The sequence below is a fragment of the Pinus tabuliformis genome, chromosome X, assembly GCF_031772625.1.
Source record: "Pinus tabuliformis cultivar Carrire ecotype Pingquan chromosome X, CPIR1, whole genome shotgun sequence".
Lineage (NCBI taxonomy): Eukaryota > Viridiplantae > Streptophyta > Pinopsida > Pinales > Pinaceae > Pinus > Pinus tabuliformis.
In genome coordinates this window covers 1,492,601,638-1,492,625,299 of record NC_142308.1, presented here as the reverse complement: position 1 = coordinate 1,492,625,299, position 23,662 = coordinate 1,492,601,638, and the positions used below count along the sequence as shown (strand labels likewise).

Sequence of the window (23,662 nt, the reverse complement as noted above, 5' to 3'; positions counted from 1 at the left end):
ATAGGCAGTCATGGGGACAAGGACTTGAACGAACTATGGCACAGAAGGATGGGTCACTTGCACCATGGAGCTCTGAGAATTCTTAGGAGCACTGTAACAAGAGTTCCAGATCTCAGTACAGAAAGAGATGATGTATGCAGGGGATGCACTCTAGGAAAGCATGCCAAGGCCGCATTTTCTAGGAGCAAACATAGGGCCAAGAGTGTACTAGGATTGATACACTCATATATATGCGGACCTATGTTCGTCAAAGCTCTCAGTGATGTCGATTATTTCCTTACCTTCATTGACGACCACTCAAAGAAAACTTAGAATTATTTTCTGAAAACTAGGGATGGGGTTTTCTGTCGATTCAAGGAGTTCAAGGCTCTGGTGGAGAATCTGACTGGGAAAAAATAAAAGTTTTGTGCTCAGATAATGGTGGAGAGTATGTCGATAAGAACTTCACTAATTATTGCACTAAGGAGGGCATCAGAAGAGAGTGGACAACGCCCTACAATACGGAGCAGAATGGGGTGGCAGAAAGGAAAAATATGACTATTGTAGAAGCAACTAGGGCCATGTTGTATGATTAGGATATGCCAAAATCCCTGTGGGTGGAAGCATGCAACACAATTGTTTACGTTCAGAATTGGACTCCTCATCGGGCACTGGGCAAGATTACTCCAAAGAAAGTCTTCACTGGGAAGACGCTTGAAATCAGTCATTTCAAGATATTTGAGAGTTTAGCATATTGCCGCATACCCGAAGAAAAGAGGAAGAAGCTGGATCAGACTGCAGAAAAGGGATATCTTGTGGGATATAGTGAGAACGCTAAGGCATACAAAATCTATCTTCCAGGGAGCAGGAAGGTAGTATTACGACAAGATGTAAATTTCGTGGAGGACAGAGCTTTCAGAAGATCTCGTGAAATGCCTTCTGAGGAGCAATCGAAAGAGGATCCAACAGAAGTGAAGAATTCTTCCTCAGGTCAAGAAGATTCTCAAGATGAGGAGGAGGAGCAAACAAAAGCACTTGCTAGCAGAGAAAGAACTAGCAGGGAACTTCGTCAGATTATGCGTGATGCAAAGAACTTCATCAGCGAGCCAAGGAACAGTAAGAGGGAGTGAAAACAGCCGACATATATCAAGCATTAGTAGCTCAGGATGGAGAGCCTGCCAATTTCAAGGAGGCATATCAACATCAAGTCTGGCTAGATGTGATAATAGAGGAGTATAACTCCATAATGGTGAACGATGTCTGGGAAGTGGTGTCAAAACCTTAAGACAAATCTGTGGTAGGTTCAAGATGGATCTACAAGATCAAATATGTTGCGGACGACAGTGTTGAGAAATACAAGGCCAGGTTTGTGGCTAAGGGGTTTGCTCAAAAGGAAGGGATTGACTATGAGGAAACCTTCGCCCCGATAGCCAGGTATACATCTATTAGGACCGTGATATCTCTTGCAGCCCAGATGGGATGGGAGATCCATCTTATGGAATGGGAGATCCATCAGATGGATGTCAAGACCAATGTTGTGAAAAGCGCGAGCGGGATTAAATCGGCGCCGGGAATGAAGCGGAAAAAATCGGAAAAAGCGGGAAAAAAGCGTTTGGTACAAAAATATTCATTTTTTTTCATTTTTTTTCAATTTTTTTAATATCTAAACCATCTACAACATAAAATAAACACATTGACACATAAACATGATAAAAAACTAATATATAAGATGTTTAATATCATTTCTAGCGCTAAAATCACACATAACATTGAATCATGTCCTGAATAGTAAGTCCTGACTCCTGAGTCCCAACTCAGCCTCAAAATATCAACAAAAAATATGATAATGTATCTCATCATGTCATAATGTCATATACAATAAAATGAGGTCTAATCCTATTGATTTCCTTTGCCCCTCTTGCGAGAAAATGCCACAACTTTCCCTTTCCCTCTAGATGTAGGATGCTGGTGCCTGTGCTAGTGGAGATGGTAGTGGAGTCTGATGTGCTCTAGAAGCTGAAGAACTAGAAGTAGGAGCTATAGGAGGTGGACCACGTCCTCTACTGGTGGCAGGGGTAGCCCGAGCAGGTGGTGTCCCCTGGAAACATTACAATCTCCCAATCCTGAAATTCTGAAAAACTGATAAGTCTGCTGGATTTTAAATGAAATCTAAAATTCTACTTTCTCCATATGAAATCCAATGAGGCTGGAACCACTCTCAAACATCCTGAGTCATTTCATGGTAATGTTAAAAATTTAAGTAAAAGGATGAAAATGAAGATTAAGGAGAATGTCACTTTTACTTTAAGAATTTAACATTACCATGAATAGCATATCCATACTAGGGCCTAGACTTGATCATTAAGCTGCCCCACATAAAAATTATTTGTTTCTTTCAAAAAAAATTGCATGAAAAAACCCAAATGACCAAATGAAAAACCAAAAAAAAAATTATAAAATCGTGCTGCCCTAACACCCTGAGCTTTTTTCCGAAAAAAAAGCGCGTTTTTTTCGAAAAAATCGGCAAAAAAAATTTTAGCCGCTTTTTTCCCATAAAACGCGCGATTTAATCGTCTTAGGGAAAAAAGCGCGCTTTTTTAATCGCGCTTTTCACAACACTGGTCAAGACGACATTTCTAAACATACATTGAACAACTAGAGGGCTTTGAAACTCATGAGAAGAAGTTTCATGTATGCAAACTGAAGAAAGCCTTGTATGGGCTGAAGCAGGCACCGAGAGTGTGGTATGGTCGAATAGATGGCTACTTGCGGAAGATGGAACTTGTCAAGAGTGACGCGGATCTGAATCTTTACTATTTGGTTGTAGAGAACGAGCCGCTTATCTTAATATTATATGTGGATGATCTTTTTCTGACAGGATCATCCACACTCATTGAGGATTGCAAGAAGAATCTAGCCACAGAGTTCGATATGAAGGATCTGAGACAAATGCACTACTTCCTAGGGTTGGAAGTTTGGCAGCAAAAAGGCGAAATCTTCCTTGGGCAAGGAAGGTATGCTACAGAAATCCTGAAAAGGTTCGGGATGGGAAACTGTAGACTTATGGCTATGCCAATGATCACCAACTGGAAGAAGATTGATGCATCAGATGACAAAGATGTCGATCCCACCCTATACCGGCAACTCATAGGGTCCCTGATGTATCTGGTCAATACCAGGCCAGATATTTGCTACGCTGTCAACACCCTCAGTCAATTCATGGTGGAACCAAAAAGGGCACACTGGGCAGCAGCCAAACACGTTCTCAAGTATTTATAGAGAACAGTTGATTATGGTCTCTTATACACCAAGGGGAAGGATATCGAGTTGAGAGGATTTACTAATGCAGATTGAGCAGGAAGTTCAGTGGATCAGAAAAGTACCTCTGGGTACTGTTTCAACATTAGATTAGGAATTACCTCTTAGTGTAGTAGGAAAAAAAAGTCCATAGCTCTAAGCTCATCTGAGGCAGAATATATGGCAACAAGCACAGCTTCGTGTGAGGCCATATGGCTTAGAAAACCACTGGTGAACCTATTCAGAAAAAATATGGAGGCGACCAAGATCATATGTGATAATCAGAGTTGCATCAAACTCTATGAGAATCCAATGTTTCATGATAGGTCAAAGCATATTGATACGTGGTGTCACTTTGTCAGAGACTGTGTCCAATGAGGAGTTGTACTGTTGAGCTACACTCCTACAGGAGAACAGGTAGCAGATGTCCTTACCAAGGCCCTTGGAAAGTCAAAATTTGACTACTTCAGGGAAAAGATGGGGATGGTAAAGAACCCCTTTCAGAAGTAGAAATGAGTGTGTTAGTAGCACGAATGAAGAGGGAGTTGCAGTGCAAATGCAGTGTTGGGAGAAAAGACCAGCAGCAACACAGATGGAGAGGGAGTTGCAGTGCAAATGCAATGTTGGAAGAAAGGACCAGCAGCAGCACAGATGCAGAGGGAGTTGTCATACAGATGCAACAGTGGCAGTAGCTAAGTCATAGGCAGTGGTACAGGATGCAGCAGTGCAAGGCATGTTGGGCAGGGAGGCTTAGCATCAGCACAAGGACTGATGCCGAATGATCAAAGTGATACTCAGTGAGTAGTATTACTAGAGCACAATCCTCACTAAGAGGGAGTGTTGATTTGTGGTAGCATCAGATGTGCCTTAGCCACGAAAATTGGTGGAGAGGCTAAGGCACATGAGATCTCCAATACCTAGAAAGGGTTTGGGCAGATTCTAAACAGTTTGGGAGATATTAAAATAATTAATATTTTTCATGGAGTCCCTAAGTCTAAACTTAGGGAAAATAAAATATTAATATGTATTAATATAGAACTGTGTTAGAATGGTCCAAAAGTCGTGGATCAAGCCAGATATAATCTTAGCCGATGATTAGGGACTTAATCTCGGTTGTTGATTTGTCAACGAGAAAAGTATAAGAGGAGGCTTGAGGGTCACTTGGAGAACATACTGAGGGAGACCAGTGAATTCAATTTCTGGAGCGGGGTTAGCTGAAAAATTGAACTAATGGTCTGGAGAGCAATCAGGAGGCAGCAAGTATGGAACAAAGAGACAAGAGATCAGCACAGAGGCAGAAAAGGAAGACGTAGGGCCAGAGGGAGCCACGCAGAGGCAACAGATACTGTGCAAAGCTAGCAGGGCCTGCATCATCCACACATACATTGCAAGAGTGACGCGGAAGGTCAGAGAGGTTGCACAGAGTCTCAGCACGCTGATGCAGAGGGTTTTAAGTCATGCAGAGGTTAGTAGGGCTGACGCTGGGTTCAGAAGAAGTGCTGGAAAATTTGTTTATCTGTGGGTAAGCCAGTTTGGCACCCTATTATACTAGAAAATTGCTAAATAATGAAATCCTCCCTTGTTGCACCGGTTTTCCCACATTGGGTTTTTTTGGGGACATTAGTACAAAATAATTGTGTCAATGTGTTGATTCTTGTGCATATGTTTGTTTCTGTATTATGGTGTGATATCTGCAGCGGTATTTATTTTAATGTTTATTGAAGTAATTTCATAAATAACTTATGGTAAAATAAGAAGGAAAAGTAAATCAGTTGCTGCAGTGATAGAATTTTCACAACCAACACCACCCTCCCTACTTTGAGATCTAGATATCAACACATAGATCAACCATATGGCTTCCCAATCATCTTGTCATAAGATGCTTCATCTCTCCTAATCAATTAAATCGAATATATCCACCAATCCAAGCATGCTTTAAACATTCAATCTTTTATGGAGAGATCCTACACAATCACAACCCCAATCAATAATAAACTTTCAAATGTATATATACAACTAAACACAAACCTTCAAGATCCTCAATCATTCTGATGTTGCTTATATCATCTTCAATCTTATCGGAAGTTTTTCTTTTCCATTTCTTCAACACCACCGAATGGAATCTCAGTACTTGTCAAGTCTTTTGTTAAATTCCTCTTTCATAATTTCATTCATTCAGTTTCATTCTTACTTCAAGGTATTTTTATGATTGTCATAATATGTCTTCCCTCTCAACTGGAGAGATATACCCTTTCTTCTATCCAAGCTCCCTCTCAACTTGGGGAGATCAATAGCTTCATAACTTCGGAGAAACTTCATTCTTTAAAGACTTCATTTCTTTCTTATGGCATCAAGGTCATCATCATTCTTATAGCTTCCTTCATCATGCTCATCATTATCATCTTCAACTTATGAATATCTTGAAGATTATGTACCTACAAATCTTCAACAACAAGTATAACCAAACAAAAATATATAGAAGCATGAACACAACTATAATATGTTTATCATGGAAGCATCAAAACATTCAAACTTTGGACATCAAATACCTAAACCTAGTTAGGTTCATAATCAGCAAGAGACACGTCTTTATATATACTAGTCTTCAACTTCTTGCCAGGGTTTTGTCATAAACCCTAGACTTCATCTTCGAGACATAAAGCCTTAGATATCAACTATTCAATAACAAGCCAATTATAGTACAATATATCTAAGGTTTCAACAATAAGAATTTAGAATTACATGTCAGACTCTACTAGGGTTTGTTACAAACCCTATATTTTATCATCAAGGCTAAATCATATCAATAATCGAAAACAATATCATCATGCCCTAGAATATCAATGTCTATTAGAGTTTTGTTACAGACCCTAGATTTTACAAATGAAAACATGAAGTTAGCATACTCGCATATACATATAGAGGATGCACTAGCATTTCATATCAATATTAATTAGGTAAACCCAAGACACAAACATCAATACATCAAAGTTAGATACACAACAATTTTGACCATACTAGGGTCTCAATCATGCGGAAGAATATACACCTAGGGTTTCATTCCTAGGATCTTACTATAACTATTACAAAGGTTTTATTCATAAACCCTAATTCACCAAACCCTAAAGATTTAGGGTTTTTATCATAACAATACAAAAACCCTAAACATCAAAAGAATAGGATTTCTAGACTTCATCAACAACCCTAAGTAGACTAGGGTTTCATAATCAATACCCTTAGCATCAAAAGGCTAGGGTTTTATAGTGAACCCTAAAGGTTAGGGTTTCACAAGAATGATCAAATAAAAGCCAATATAGCAAGGGTAGATTCGATTAATTACCCTAACAAGAATCTTTAAAATTCAAAACCAAAGACATAACGATGTTAGTAATGTAAAGAAAACTAAAAGAGAATGAACATACCTTCTCAGTGTTTGAACTAGATGGCATCTTTGGAGATGGATCATTGACCTTCTCAAATTCATGGAAAAGGGTGGTTCCACCAGGTGATGGAGTTAGCTCTCCCCTTTTTGCAGCAGGCCTAATTAAAGGAGGAATGTTGTTGCCTTCAAGTAAGCTAGGGGTTTGGACAATGAGTGGAGTTGCTAGAGGAATGCTTTATAGATGTCGTTAATGAATCAATTCCTCAATGATTCACTAGGGAGGTAGACTTGATTCCTCCCAGCAACAACGCCAAAATGTTACCGCTCAAACTAGCAAGGGACCTAAGGGGGATCTTTAAAGGGAAAATGCTAAACCAAAGGCAACAGATGGAGACTTAGCCCATTGTCACCTCAGCCAAGGCTCCCTACGATTTACGGACTTTCACCAATGGGAGGAAACTGTATATTATGGAGTCACCAATGAAAGATAAATCAATGAGTGGATGTGGAGTGACCCAAACGATCCCTTTTGAAAAGAGGTTGAAGGATAGAGATTTCTTGCTTCCTAAGCAAAGTACAATGTCTTCAAGAAGAGGAATGATAGGATTTGAGGGTTAGGTTTAGGGGATATGATTCGTGAAAGAGTCTTCCAATCCCAAAAATCTTTATTGAAATTGGTATCCTAGATGGTTCATGAAGAATTGTCTTTTCAAAGGAATGGGACCACATGGGACCAAGTGGACCCAGCCTAGGTTAGGAGGTAAGAGTTTAGAAAAATCAATGATGTTCTTAACCTAGACAAGTTGGGGGAAAGGATCAAAGGAAGAATATTTACTCAAGGTGTTGGATTTATCCTATGAGGCACTAGCGTTGGGGATACTAGGGCAAAGTTTGATCTCAGAGCTAGGGCTTGGCTTTTCTCAGAACTCCACCATCGGAATGGCTTCAAAATTGGAAGAGGCCTTGAGTAGACGCCAGCACAAGAGGGGCTAGGAGATTGAACTTTTTGGAGGCCTATCTTGTCGGAAAAATGATGCCCTAGGTGACCCAACTTGGCTAGACTTAGGAAAAGGTGAAAGGAGTTGATTTTAGGTGACCACCTCTCCGTAGATCAGTGCCTTAATCTTGGGAGAATGGAGTCTATGATAAATATGAGGGAGGACCTTTGGTTCTTGGTCAAGGAGGCCTCAAGACCACTTCGCTAGCCTTCTAGGTCAAAGAGAAGCAATCTCGCACCTTTTATACTTCAATGTGCAAAAGGTGATAGCTTATCAAGATGAATTTGTTGATAGAATTACCCCTAGGAGATTTCACTCAAATTACAAGGCCCATACATTGAGAGATGCTATATAAAGACACGATTCCACAATTTTAAGTAGTAAATGTATGTAGCAATTAGCCTTAAAAATAGCAAAAATCTTAGTACAATGTATACGACAAAGTAAAACAATAATAGCATTAAGAGCATGTACTTACATGTAATAGAGTATATTCAACCATCCACAATTTGACAATAGAGAAGCTCCAAGACAAGTTAAACCAAATCCACACATCAAAATTCATCCATAAAGCTCCAATTCATCCTCCAGGAAAAAGTGTGAAATTCTCAAGAGAGAGAAGAGATCCAACCGAAAGGCATGATGAGCAAATGAACTCATCTCACTTGTATTTATACAATAGTCAGGAGTTCGAATTAGTGTCATTGGCCTACATAAGCTCCAAAAATAAAATAATATGCTAATAATCTAATTTTTTGTGACAAGCCTACCAAACTAGCTCACAAATGAAAGAATAAGTCGATCAAGAGGTCAAATAATAATCTATGCATGTCGTAGGGCCCTCTAAGAGGCCTGATGAGGTCCATGGGTACCATAATGAAGAGTAAGACCCTCAAAAGTGAAGGACAAAGGGTTGGCCATGTGTTCTCCAAGCAATAAACCTGCAATAATAACCTCATGGGTCTCCAAGTGAGTCGAAGATGCCTATAGATCGTCTGCAAGGGCTCTGATGATGGTGTAGGGGATGCCACATCATCCTACAAGTCTTGGGTTAGTTACCAAGTGCATGCTACATCAGTGGGCTGATTGGGCATAGGTGAACCAGGTGCATCTTCCTCGTCCAATGGGAGTATCTTTGACCATCCTCGGCGATCCATGGAGTGTTGTCTACAACACACACCCTACATGTGCCAATGTAGCCCTCTGGAGGATTATGACCCTATATAGGGAAACCAAACCCAAAATGGAAACCATCTACAATCCTACATAAGATCCAATGCATCCCCTAGCCTTCCAGTACAACAAGCCATTAAGTAAATCGAGTAAATGAGCTTACCAACCATGGACCACGTGTGGGGACTTCATAATGGCCTACCCTTCCATAATGGGCTTCGAGATGTGTCAATGTCTTCTAAATTCCAAATGGGATTAACCAAGTATCTTATTAGGTGGCTTTTACTTCTAAAGTGGATAATATGTTCAAGGTACATCCTTCAAAAAGTGGTGGAATGTGACAGATAGGTGAATGAAGTAGGGGGTGAGAAGGGGCAGCCCTGGACCCCATGCTGGGGTACAAGGGTAGCTAATAAAAGGGAAGCCCACACTTGGGTTTATAATGTATAGGAAAGAGCAATCGTCGTACATAAGGTGCCCCGACGTTGATTTTTCCACCCTTCTTTATATGCGTTTTGTCTTTTACGATTTTCTTTGATTAATTGCTCAGGGCTCAAGGGGTAAGAGTATGATGCATAAGCTTTAGCAGTGAATGCCCCCTTTTAAGGTAGGGTGGTTTATTGGCCACTGGGGGTTGGGACAATCTTGGGTTCCTATGTGATAAAGGAGGCTCATAAAACCTGTAGGAACCAGGGTGATGACCATGATGATGGGGTAGAGCTCATGTATTGGGTTTTTCCCACGTGCTAAATGTGTTTGTCCCGACCATCTTTTGCATTTTGTGGTACATTTTCCAGTTGAACGTGGCCAAATATGTTTTTGTCTTTCTTTTTTGCTGCATCAACCTTTGGGGCATCATTCCAGGCATGACCCAATGTGTGGGCGAAGGGAAGGGGTGAGTTAACCCTTTGTGGACCCAAGTTGGAGAAATAATGAATGGGGTAATAATAAGTGGAAAGAGGGTAATATAAGTGGATAAGGCAGCGAGACCATGCAACCAAAATCGAGATTTCTCATGAAATACATATCTAGAGCCAAATGGTCAGTAAATGAGATCCCATGGGACTAGAATGCAAGGTTAATATCCAAAAAGGGTCTAGGGGACAAGGGCACAGACCTAACCCATTATTTCCGTTGAATCCCCCCATTAATCCATGTCCTGAAGTGTCCATGATAGGCAAACTACAATACTCGATTATCGAATGACAATGCAGACCTTTAAGTTCGGGAGGCCCACCTTCAAACATACCATCATGGCAGATGGGCGAGGGACCACATTGTTGGCTCAGGTGGCGGAGAAATGGCACATTTGAGCTATCTAGTGACTACAAGTGGTTGTCGACTGAGGACCATCTTGGAGAAAAAAATTTTCATAGAGATATCACCCATAAAATGGTGGGTAAGATGATCCACATAGGGCTAGTTCTCCCCTTCCCCTTTCCCACACCTTCAGTCAGGGTTGTAATGATGGCCGGAGGTTGATGCAGCTAAAAAAAGTAAAAAATTAAAAGCATAATTGGCCACATTCAACAAGAAAATGTAACACAAAATGCAAAAGATAGTTGGGACAAACACATTTAGCAAGTGGGCAAAAGTCAATACCTGAGCTCTACCGTATCATCATGGCTATCACCCAGGTTCCTACAGATTCTATGAGCCTCCATCATATAGGAACCCGTGATTGTCCCAACCCCTGGTGGGCAATGAACCGCCCTACCTTAAAAGGGGGTATCCGCTGCTATATCTCACACATCAAGCTCTTACCACTTGAGACTCGAGCGGTTAATTAAAAAAAAATCATAAAAGGCAAAAGGCATATAAAGAATGGTGGAAATATCAAAGTCTGTGCACCTCATGTACCACGATTGTTCTCTCCTATGTAACATTATATACCCAAGTGTGGGATTCCCTTTTATTAACTACCCTATACCCTTGAGACTAGAGCGATTAACTAAAGAAAAATCATAAAAGGGAAAAGGCATATAAAGAAGGGTGGAAAAATCAAGGTCGACGCACCACATGTACCACGATTGTTCCCTCTTGTGTAACATTATATATCCAAGTGTGGGCTTCCCTTTTATTAGCTGCCCTTGTACCCCATCATGTGGCCCAAGGCTGCCCCTTCTCATCCCCTACTCCATTCACTTCTTTATCACATACCACCACCTTTTAAAAGATGTACCTTGGACATATTATCTCCTTTAGAAGTAGAAACCACTTAATAGGATATTTGGTTAACCGTATTTGGAGTTTGGAGACATTAGCACATGTCAAAGCCCATTATGGAAGGGCAAACCATTATGATGTCCTCACCTGTGGCCCATAGTTTATAAGCTCTTTTACTCAATTTCTTTGATGACTTGTACTGAAAGGCTAGGGGATGCATTGGATCTTATGCAGGATTGCAGGTGGTCTCCATCTTGGGTTTGGTCTCCCTATACGTTGTCCTAACCCTCCAGAGGATTACATTGGCACACGTAGGGTGTGTGTTGAGAATCTTTGGCCTCCACCGCAGTAGAGAACACTCCATGGATACCCAAATATGTTCAGAGATTGGTTCAAGAGCCATCTATTGGATGAGAAAGATACACCCGGTTCACCTTTGCCCAGCCAGCCCCACAAATGTACCATGCACTTGCTAGCTGACCTAGGACTTGTAGAATGATATGGCATAACCTACACCATCATCGAAGCCCTTATAGATCGTCTACATGCATCTTCGACTCATTTGGAGACCCATGAGGTTATTATTGTGCCCCCACACCCACAGAGAGCACCACAAGTTTATTGTTTGGAGAACAAGAGGCCACCCCCTTGTCCATCACTTTTGAGGGTCCTACTCTTCATTATGGCACCTATGGACCTCATCAGGCCTATTGGAGGGCCCTACGACATGTATTGTTTATCATTTGACCTCTTAAGAGGCTTATTATTTCATTTATAAGCTAGTTTGGTGGGATTGTCACCAAAAGTTAGGTTATTAGGATATTATTTTATTTTTGGGGCTTATGTAGGCCTAAAAGACTAATTCGAACTCCTACTTTAGTGTATAAATACAAATGAGATGAGTTCATTTTTTCATCATCACTTTGGATTAGATCTCTCTTTTCTTTAGAGAATTTCGCACTTTTCCTAGGATGAAGAATTGGAGCATTGATGAATTTTGATGTTTGGATTGGAGTATTTTATCTTAGAACTTTTTTATTGTCGAATTATTGATGTTGGATATGTTTTGTTACATGTAAGTACACAATTTTAATGATATTCTTGTTTTACTTTTGTCATATACATTGAATGGGATTTTCGCATTAATAGGGCTAGTTGTTGCATTACATAATTGGAAATTTGTGGAATTATTGTTTCTATATAGCATCTCTCAATGTTTGTGCCATGTATGTGAATGGAATCTCCTAGAGATAATTCCACAGAGGAATTTATCTTGATAAGCCATCTCTTTTGCCAAGCGAAGTATAAAAGCTTTGATGTCTCTTCCTCTTGCCCTAAAGGCTAAGCGAAGTAGTCCATAAGGCCTCCTTAACAGAAATACAAGTTCCTTTCTCATTATACTCCTAGACTCCATTCTCCCCAAGGGATTAAGGCACTCGTCCTCCAATAGGTGATCACTCAAAGAATATTTTTCATCACCTTTCCCTCTCTCTTCTAGGTCTAGCCCAGTTCAATCACCTAGGGCATCATTTTCCTCAAAAAATAGCCCACGAAAAAGTTCGATCTCCTAGCCTCTACTGCGATGGTGTGTCCTCAAAGCCTCCAATTTTGAAGCTATTCCGATTGTGGAGTTGTGAGATAACCGAAGCCCTAGCTCCGAGATCAAACTTTGCCCTGGGGTTCATCAAACTTTGCCCTGGTGTTCCCTAAGCTAGTACCTCATAAGATCAATTTAACACTTTAAATGTATATTCTTGCTTTGATCCTTTCCCCTTCCTCGACTGGGTTAAGAACATCATTGATTGCTAGATTCTCCCCCCCTTAACCTAGGTTGGGTCCACTTGGTCCTGTGTGGTCCCACACTTTTGAAAAGTCAAATCTTCAAGAACCATTCGGGAAGTCAAGTCCAGTAATGATTTTAAGATTGGCAAACTCCTTTACAAAGCATATTCCTCTAACCTAACCTTCAAATACTCGCCTCCTTATCCTAGAAACCCTTGCACCTTGCTTAGCAAGCATGCTCTATTTTTAACCCCCTTCTAGGGAAAAGATCATTAAGGTCACTTCACATCCATTAGTTGATCCATCCTTCACAAGTGGCTCTATATACCGAATATCCTCCCATCGATTAAAGTTCGTAAAAAATAAGGAGTCTTAGCCGAGGTGACAATAGGCTAAGCCTCATTGTTGCCCTTTGATCTAGCAGTTGTCCCTTTCATGCCCCCTGCTAGTTTGAGCGGTAACAGAGCTAACCTAAGTCTTCTAACTAAACCAAATTTATCATATAACTGAATTACAATAAGCAGAAAATATAACATGTTTATAATTTTATTTTACTTGATAAAAACATATAAGTAAAATTTAATCAACATATTAAACATGTAAGAATTTTCATTTGCAACTATTTACATAAATAAAACAACAAATGAAAAAATACATGTTCCAGTCGCTTGGTTGGGATACCCCTGACTCTATTAGGATACTCATCTTGGTTACTTGATTGAATTTACCTCCCAGCCAGCTAGGAATGATTTTCTAGTCCAGAGAACCTCCACCGGTTTCCTAGCCCCTCCGAGCCCAAGTCCAACCAGTTGTCGCATGTCCAAGTTAAAACCAACACTCTCCTATAAATTCAAATTTGAGTTCTCTCATTTTTCTCTCTATTTTCTCCCTTATTTTTCTCCACATTCCTCCCCAAAATAAAATCCTCCAATGCCTAAACAAAGACCAATGATCTCCCCCCCTCTTCTCATCCTCCTCTTTTATGTCTCTTCCTCCCATCCACCTCAACCACCTATCATTAATGTCCTGACTACCCCCTCATATTTTTATTTATAAATCCAAGTTTGAGTTCTCTCATTTTTCTCTCTATTTTCTCCCTCATTTTTCTCCACATTCCTCCCCAAAATAAAATCCTCCAATGCCTGAACAAAGACCAATGATCTCCCCCCCTCCTCTCATCCTCCTTTCCTTTTATGTCTCTTCCTCCCATCCACCTCAACCACCTATCATTAATCTCATGACGTCCCCCTCATATTTTTATTTTATCCTTGATTTTCCTTACCATATCTTATCCAAAGTAAATTTGAAAAGACACTTTGGGAATAGAAATATGGATATTTAATTTAGAAATAAATTAGAGAAGACGATATCTTATCCAAAAGTAAATTTGAGAAAACACCTTGAGAATAAAAATATGGATATTTAATTTAGAAATAAATTGGAGAAGACCATATCTTATCCAAAAGTAGATTTGAGAAGACATCTTCGGAATAGAATAATAACAAATAATATAAGTCATATTAGTAAAATAAAATTACATATTCACAAGTGTAAGTTTATACCAATATTACTTAATAGTTGTAAGTCAATATCTACAGGTTAATTAAACACTAATCAAAATTAGACTAATAGGATCAAGTTGGGCATTACTTACACCCCTCCTTCAAAAATTGTCCCGAAGTTGGAGTGAAAATGACACAAGTAGTTTAAAAGAAGTTTAACAATAAGGCATAACAAAATAGAGAGAGATATAGTAGTCAAATTAAGTCGAGCAATGATACCACTTCCCATCAATAGTTTCCAACTAACTTATAGTCACTTATCCTTCCTAACCTACTTTCATTCTCATCCTATCCATCATCTGCAGCAATATACTGTGGCATCGGTTATACCTATCTAAACACTAATAAAACCAATATGGCGGAAGCATCAACTATATTGACCTAAATAGCCCATGGGGCTTTGGATTGACGATGAATGGGTATACTGTTAAGGCACTCCTTGCGATAGGTCACCGGTTCAAATCCCCCATGGGTGCTTAGGTAATATTATATAGAAAAAAAAAACTATATTGACCTAAATTCCCTAGTAAGCAACTGACAATCATCATCACACGTCTAAAGGAGTGTGTCCATCATCGCCCTCCCACAATTCTGGACTTGGAGGTTACACGGTGGGAAATGCCTCCACCCCTCCTCAAAACTAGGGTCAACACCCTAATATGGATCACACTACAGCGTTGTTTGGATACTTGTCATCGAATAATCCAATCAAGTAGTCTTGTCACCTGCCATTTACATTTCACTCATGTCATAATAGTGTATATCAAGTAGATACAAAATGTAATAGAACAATGTACATCATATCATTCCTCATTAGATGTCTCAACATTCCCCTATCTGAAGAGTAGATCTTGGTTATCATATATTTTTTTCCAATCTACAGGGTAGTTCTCTTTCCTGCACATACATAACAACAAAATATATATAGATAAGTGATCTTAATCATCATGTTATTAAGTCTAGTATCCACGTGCCAATTTTGTACTTCATAACAACATACTAGAAATAAATCTTACATTAGATAAATCATAATTTTGATAAATCATTCATTAGATAAATCATATCCCCTTAAGCCATATATCAAACAACAATAACTCTGATAAGTCATACACTAGATAAATCATAACCAAGTAAGTTGTACATCAGGTAAATCATACATCAAATATTTTAATCAACAATACCTAATATATCTAATGATTTATATAAGTAGTTTCATTTGTCCAACTAAAATGCATCAATATTACATAGCGTTCATAAATCAAATAACATGGAACTACAAATAGAACATTAGCATAGATAGTTATCTAACTCAAAATGGGCATCACAGATGCTTAAAAAGTGAGGGGTAGTCGCGACATATAGTCTCTGCATCCTCCCAGATTCTGAGTTATATTTATCCCACTGGACCTTAACCTGGTCCACCATGCAACGTCTGAATTGTTGAACCCTATGGTCAAATATGTGTAATGCTTAGACCATTATGGTTCCCACGTCCAAGACCTGCAATTCCCTCCAATCTAGTTTGTGAGTTTCATCAAAAACATAATGTCGTAGAATAAATACATGAAAAACATCATTAGTTTTATACAAATGGGGGTGGCAATACAAGACGATAGGGAATTGGTCCAATCTTCTTCTTGATTCTAAAAGGTCCTATAAACCAAAGTAACAACTTTGTCCCTTTCCCAAACCAAATGGTGCTTTCGTTGGGTCGGATACGAACAAAAACTTAGTCTCCTCCTTCTTAACTACGATCAGTGCTATGTGCATCGCCATAACTCTTCTGTCTATCTTATGCTTTCTTTAACCTTTATCGAATTTGTCTTACCTGTTCCTCCATTTCTTGCACCAATTTGCCCCAACTATTACTCGGTCCTCCAACGTTTCCCAACTCAATGGCATCTTGCATGGCCTCCCATGTGGAGCTTGCTAAAGAGGCATCCCAATGAAACTGTGGTAATTGTTATTATAGGCAAACTCTACCAATGGTGCATTGGTCAAACCAAATGGTACAACTACGAACTCGTAATGCCCACACTGAGTCTGAAATGCAATTTTTTAAAAGTCACTTTCTTTAATCCTCAATTGGTGGTATCCAAACGTAGATCGATCTTTGAGAAAATTATTGCTCCCTTCATTTGATCGAATAGGTCATCTATTCTGGGTATTGGGTACCTATTCTTTATTGTGGCTCGATTCAAGTCCGTATAATCTATGCATAGCCTTAAAGAACCATCCTTGACAAAAATTGCTGGTGCACCCCAAGGTGAAATATTAGGTCTAATAAATCCCAAGTCTAAAAGCTCTTTTAACTGCATTTGCAACTCACAAAGTTCTGGAGTTGTCATCCTGTAGTGTGCCTTGGAGATTGATTCTGCACTACGCTTTAGGTCAATTGTAAAATCAATCTCCCTCACAGGCGGTAATCTAGGCAAATTCCTTAGGGAAAACATCCTCTAATTTTGACAAAATTGGGTGTTGATCTAGGGAGGGTCCTTTCTAGTCACTTCCAGTCTCGGTCACATATATTTTACAACCTTTCTGGAAACAGTGTTTTACCCTCATTGTGGAGATGAATTGTAGGGACACTCTTCTCTTGATACCACAAATCTCAATTGACCTACCTTCATCATCTAAATAAATCACCTTCTTTTTGAAACAGTGTACTAAAGCTCGATGAGCTTCTAGCAGTCCATTCTGATGATTACTTCGTACATCCCCAATGTTGTGACATATGCCTTCAATTTAGTTATACACACCCCGAGGTTCACCTAACATTGGTCAACACTAGGTCCTACTAGTTTTATCGCATAAGCTATTTCGACTTGTTTAAAATCGTCGTGCTCATATGATCCTAGCCCACATTTTTCTAATGCAACTGGTGAAATGAAACTATCTGTAGCACCAAAATCAAACAAAATTTTAACTTTTACATTGTTTATCATACCCGAGGTTTCTACCACAGCAGATTGGTGTTCAACTTGTTGGTTATCAACTACTGCATATATTCAATGGTGGTTTCTTGCTCCCCCCATTGGTGCTTTTCCTTATGTACGGTTGTTACCAGTTTGTAACTCAAGACAATTGTGTTGGTAATGAGGTCCCCCACATCCCCAACAAGTGATGCGTGGTTTTGGAGTTCTTTGGAAAGAGTTCCTTCCATTAAGACCCTTGCCCCTGCTTGTGGCTCCTCGTGTTTGACTGTGATTTGCATGAGTCATCGAAGCTGCACTAGCAACCATTAAAATCCCCACTATCGGTGTTTTGGGTACAACCTTGTTTCCATATGGCGATGACCTCAAACCTCCTCCCTTGGAGAAGGTACGAGGGACCTTCCCCATAAACCTTGGTTGTTGTGGAAAAATGGCATTGTTTCCACTTTTAAGTCTAAGTGTTGTCCAATATAGCGAGCATGTTCAACAGCTCCTACAACTGAGAATGGATTCCACATTCGCACCATTCCCCTAATCTTAGGATTTAATCCATAAATGAAATGATCTGTTTGGCACTGATCAATATCCATGTAGAAAACATACTTAACTAATTCCATGAATCTAATTTCATATTCATCTACCATACGGTTTCCCTATACCTAAGCATGGAAGGCTCCTACACGTTGTTCTTCATAATATGCTGGTAGGTATTTTTTCCTGAATTTCTCCTAAATAATTCTCAGGGAACTGTTTCAAGAGTGAGGTGTAGTTGTCGTTCCAAGTTATCCCACTAGTTCAAGGCATTATCTCTTAGTTGGAATATCATTATTTTAGCTTTTGAATTGGAAGTATAATCTCTTAGTGCAAAACACATTCTCATTCCTTATAACCAACCTTTTGCTCATTTGCTAGCACGACCTCCCACAAAATTTGGGAGCTTAATCTTTTGGGGCTCCCTCATAACGTTCTCGATTGGAGGTCCTCTATCAGAGTCTCTTGATCCCTCGAGATTACCCAACCCTGATGGGGGGTGCTCCACTTCCACCTCAGTTATTTGGCGCCCTCTTAAAGTCTCATTAATTGCTTCCAGGGAGCACAAGATGAGAGCCAGCTCTAGTGATGGCAATGGTTATTTGTCGGAGGTCCTTGTGATGATCCTCCTCAACCTCTATTTCCCTGCGTCTTCACCATTTTGAACTATTCAATTATTTGTTTCATACAAGACTTATTAATGCAACTTAGGACTTGTCTGCTCTTAGTCGACTCACACACATATAAAATGATAGGCATAATTTTTATTTATTATTTTTTAACTATGCTCATAAACAAGCATTACTAATATTGAGTAGATCCCCAAGGATCTATTAAATCCTCTCATGTGTGAGCTCTACATAACCTACAAATTTTCTCTTGATACTAGTTAGGTTACACCTGTCAGTGATGCTCTGATGTTTTCTTAACACCAAACTACTCTCTTTAATAACCTTAATTATTATTATTAAAGATATTATATAGTTAATATTAAAGTAAATTAATGAAATGGTTTAATATATATTCAATTAATTAAATTAAATACTAATGTGAATAATACCCTTTTAGTTATTCCTTCTATGGGCATTAGTCGCTCATTCCCGACCTCTATAATATGTTTCAAACTGGATTGGAGGGAATTGCAGGTCTAGGAAGTGGGACAAGGTGGATAAGGTTAAGGTCCAGTGGGACAAGTATAGCCAGCTTTTGCTACTTGGGAAGATGGAGAAGCTTTACGTCGTGACTACCCCTTACTTTTTGAGCATTTGTGATGCCCATTTTGACTTAAATAGCTACCTATGCTAAGGCTTTATTTGTAGTTCCATGTTATTTTATTTATGAACGCTATGTAATATTGATGCATTTTAGTTATCTACCATCTCCTCTCATCCTCTTTCCCTTTTGTCTCTTCCCGCATCTTCTTCAACCACATATAATTAATGTCATGACTACCGCCCCATCCTTTTATTTTAATATCATTGATTTTCCTTACCATATCTTATCCAAAGTAGATTTAAAAGACACTTAGAAATAGAATATGTATATTTAATTAAGAAATAAATTAGAGAAGACCATATCTCATTCAAAATTAAATTTTTGAAGATACCTTGAGAATAGAATATGGATATTTAATTTAGAAATAAATTGGAGAATACCATATATTATCCAAGAGTAGATTTGAAAAGACGCGTTGGAAATAAAAATATGGATATTTAATTTAGAAATAAATTGGAAAATACTATATCTTATCCAAAAGTAAATTTGAGAAGACAACTTGGAAATAGAAATATGGATATTTAATTTAGAAATAAATTGAAAAATATCATATCTTATCCAAAAATTGATTTGAGAAAACACCTTGAGAATAGAATAATAACAAATAATATAAGTCATTAGTAAAATAAAATTACAGATTAATAATAGGTTTATACCAATATTACTTAATAACAGTGTTCCACCGGACGCATCCCCTAGGGTCGGATGCACGCACCCCATAGTCGGGACAAGGAGTTTCTTGAAGGTGCATTTCCCCACGAACCCTTTTTGGGGAGTCTCAGGGAGACGCAAGGGGGTGCATTTCCCTAGTGTGGGAGTCAACTCCCCAAAACAAGTGTGTCTAGGTGTTCTCCCTTCAGTGTGGGAGTCTAGACTCCCCAAAAAGGGTGCATCCGAGCGCCCCCCTTCAAAAAAGGTGCTTTTGAGCGTCCCATTTTAAATTTGTCTAATAAGACTCAAATTAAAAATTAAAAATCAAAACAATTAAAAAAATTTAAAATTAAAACTTAATAGAACAAAAAAATATTAAATAACTAAAAGTCTAAAACCTAGGTTGAATAAAATCAAAATGAAAGTCAAAACTTAAAACTCATGGGTCATTTTCATTTCAACGCAAACTACGCTAAGCTGAGCCAAAGACACCGCTCAGCCATCCTCCTGTCGTTGCCAAGACCGGTCTATTGAGACTTGAGAGTGGACGCCATTTGCTCTAGCGTCACCTTGCAGTGGCACCAGCTTGCAACTTGCACGTTGTTCGTCTTCCCACGACTTCCAGCCACCATCCAACCATCCTCTGTCGTCGACTTCCAGCCGCCGCCCAGCGATCTGCCATTGTCGTCAACCCCTCTGTGTCGTGACGTTGTGCGACTATGGCCCGTCGACATGCTCACCTGTGCCATTGACCCCTCTGTGCGGTGACATTGTGCCGTTGTGGCCCGTCAACCTGCTCACTTGTGCCATCGACCTCAGGGTAAACACTAAAGTTTGAACAACTGTAGTTTAAAAATAAAAAAAAGTTTTTGTTGTAATAGTGAACAAAATAACGTGTTGTAAGTTCTATATTTTTTTTTGTAATGTTCCAATTTAATCATTATGTTCAAAATTATTTAAATTTTAATCATTTTTAAATTTTAATTTTAATGAAAACATAGTCACTTTAATTTAATTTTTTTTATGTTTGAGTTTTTAAATTTTAATAATTTAAATTTAATTCTAATAGATTTGCATTATAAATTTAAACTCTTCATACGGGACAAAAAAACAAAAATAAATGCAAAATAAATTAAAACAGCAGGCTGCAAGTGTAAAATGGCTAATTACAACAACATGAGTAGCCAAAGTGACACTGACAGTGATAGTAATTATAATCTTCAAACAGAAAATCCTCTTGGATTTGAAATCCCATCAACAATGAATGAAACCCATGGCAACAGTGCAGCTAGTGTTTTTTCCAGTGCAACTGCAACCCCATCAAAGTCATTGGCAAAATATGCAAAAGGAATGTTTAATCCAAGCAAACCTCTTTTGTTATATGTTACCAAAATGGCTGACTCTTCAACTCAACCAAAACTAGGAAAACAAAGAAGTGAAACATGTTATTGGAAATGCAATGTTTGTGGTAATTCTTGGGTTGGGAGTTATAGTCGGATCAAGATGCATCTTTTGGGTGTAGGTGGCAAAAGGGTTCATATATATACAAAATTAACCTTATTGCAAAAATCAGAGCTCTTGAGGATGCAAATGGCAGCGGATGCAAAGGGCAACTTTTCAAGTAAAAATGTCATGGCCCAAGCTCACCAAAATATTGATGAAGCCACAAGCTCCAAAAGAAAATTGAAACAAATGAAATATATATGCCTCCACCATCTCCAGTTGGGACTAAGGGTTCTCGTTCTTGTGCAATGGGACCAACTCTTACAAGCATGTATGGTAAGTTGAACCGTAATGATACAAATGATACCATTGGAAAAATTATTTTTGCCAATGGCATTCCTTTCCATGGTAATCATTCTCCTTCCTTTCCATGGTAGTCGTTCTCCTTACTATAAGAAGATGGTCAAGGCAATTGCAGAACACTCATATGTGCCCCCAGGTGAACATAAGTTGAGGACAATGATATTAAAAAGACAAGTGGCCAATATTAATATGCAAAGAGAAAATCTGTGGCAGACATGGGTGAGGGAAGGTTGTTCTATCGTTATAGATGGATTTGTGGCAGACATGGGTGAGGGAAAGTTGTTTTATCGTTATGGATGGGTGGACAGACATTGCCAAGCGTCCATTTATCAACATCATAGTTACTTGCCGAGAGGTTCCTTTCTTTCTTAGAGCTATTGATTGTTCTGGAAATCACAAAGATGCATCTTTTCACTTTGAGCTTCTTCATGATGCTATAGAGGAGGGTGGATCTAAAAATGTTGTACAGGTTGTGACTGACGCAACAACAGCTTGTAGATCAGCAGGATTAATGATTCGAAGTAAATACAAACATATTTTCTGGACCCCTTGTGTGCATGCGCTCAATAATGCATTGAAAGACATTGGCAAAATTGAGTGGGTATCTAACTTGGTGACAATTGCAAGAAATTTGCAGATGTTTATTTGCAATCACCATACTTCTTTAGCCATGTACAAGTCTCATGCGAAGAAGAAATTCATCAAGCCTATTGATACCAGCTACGCTAATTCTTTTATTTATTAGAGAGGATGTTGGAGATGCAATCAACATTGCAGGCCATGGTTATGACTCCAGATTGGAACAGATGGGTATAATCCAAGACAGGGGAAGGAAAAAACATCAGGATTCAAATATTGAATAATGATTGGTGGACAGATTGTGATTATTTGGTGTCACTTTTACGTCCTGTAGTTGAGGTCATTCGCTACACCGACACAGATTCCTCTACTCCTAGAGAAATATACAAGACTTTTGTCACAAATGGCCACTCTTACTTGATCCAACATATACTATCAAAAGTCTCATATATTTCTCCAAGAATAGGAGAATCTATGTCAGTGTAGCGAATGACTTCAACTACAAGACTTAAAAGAGACACTGAATAACCACAATCTGTCCACCAATCATTATCCAATATCTGAATCCTGATTTTTTTCCTTCCTATGTCTTGGATTCTGCCATCTGTTCCAATCTTGAATCACAACCATGGTCTGCAATGCTGACTGCACCTCCAACATCCTTTCTAATAAAAGAAAATAACTAGCATATCTCGTATCGGTAGGCTTGAAGAATTCCTTTCTCGCATGAGACTTGTACATGGCTAAAGAGGTAATAGTCATTGCAAATAAACATCTACACATTTCTTGAAGTAAGATACCCACTCAATTTTGCCTATGTCTTTCAATGCATTATTGAGTGCATGCACACAACAACGGGTCTAGAAAATATCATGTATTTACTTTCAATCATTAATCTCGTTGATCTACACACTGTTGCTTCATCTGTCACAACCTGTACAACATTTGTATATCCAACCTCCTCTATAGCATCACGAAGAAGCCCAAATTGTAAAGTTGCATCTTTGCGCTTTCTAGAACAATCGATAGCTCTAAGAAAGAAAGGCCCTTCTCGGCAAGTAACTATGATGTTGATAAGTGGACATTTGGCAATGTCTGTCCACCCATCCATAACGATAAAACAACCTTCACTCACCTATGTCTGCCTCGGATTTTCCCTTTGCAGATTAATATTGGCCACTTTCTCATTCTAATATCATTGTCCTCAACTTATGCTCACCTGGGAGCACATATGAGGGTCCTATTGCTGCAATTGCCTTGACCATCTCCTTATAGTAAGGAGAATGACTACCATGGAAAGGAATGCCATTGGCAAAAAGAAATTTTCCAATGGTATCATTTCTATCATTACAGTTCAACTTACCATACATCCCTGTAAGAGTTGGTCCCACTACACAAGAACAAGAACCCTCAGCCCCAACTGGAGATGGTGGAGGCATATCTTTCATTTGTTTTAATATTTTTTTGGAGCTTGTGGCTTCATCAATATTTTGGTGAGCTTGGGCCATGACATTTTTACTTTATAAGTTGCCATTTGCATCTATTGTC

At 38.9% G+C, this 23,662-nt stretch overlaps 1 protein-coding gene across 1 annotated transcript; it reads left to right on the top strand.

Annotated features, from left to right (window-relative positions):
* Window positions 1–21,827: 21,827 nt before the first annotated feature.
* On the top strand, window positions 21,828–22,280 carry LOC149145663 (uncharacterized). Its single transcript, XM_089452526.1, has one exon. The coding sequence runs from the start codon at window positions 21,828–21,830 to the stop codon at window positions 22,278–22,280; it is 453 nt and encodes a 150-aa protein (XP_089308652.1).
* The last annotated feature ends 1,382 nt before the right edge of the window (window positions 22,281–23,662 follow it).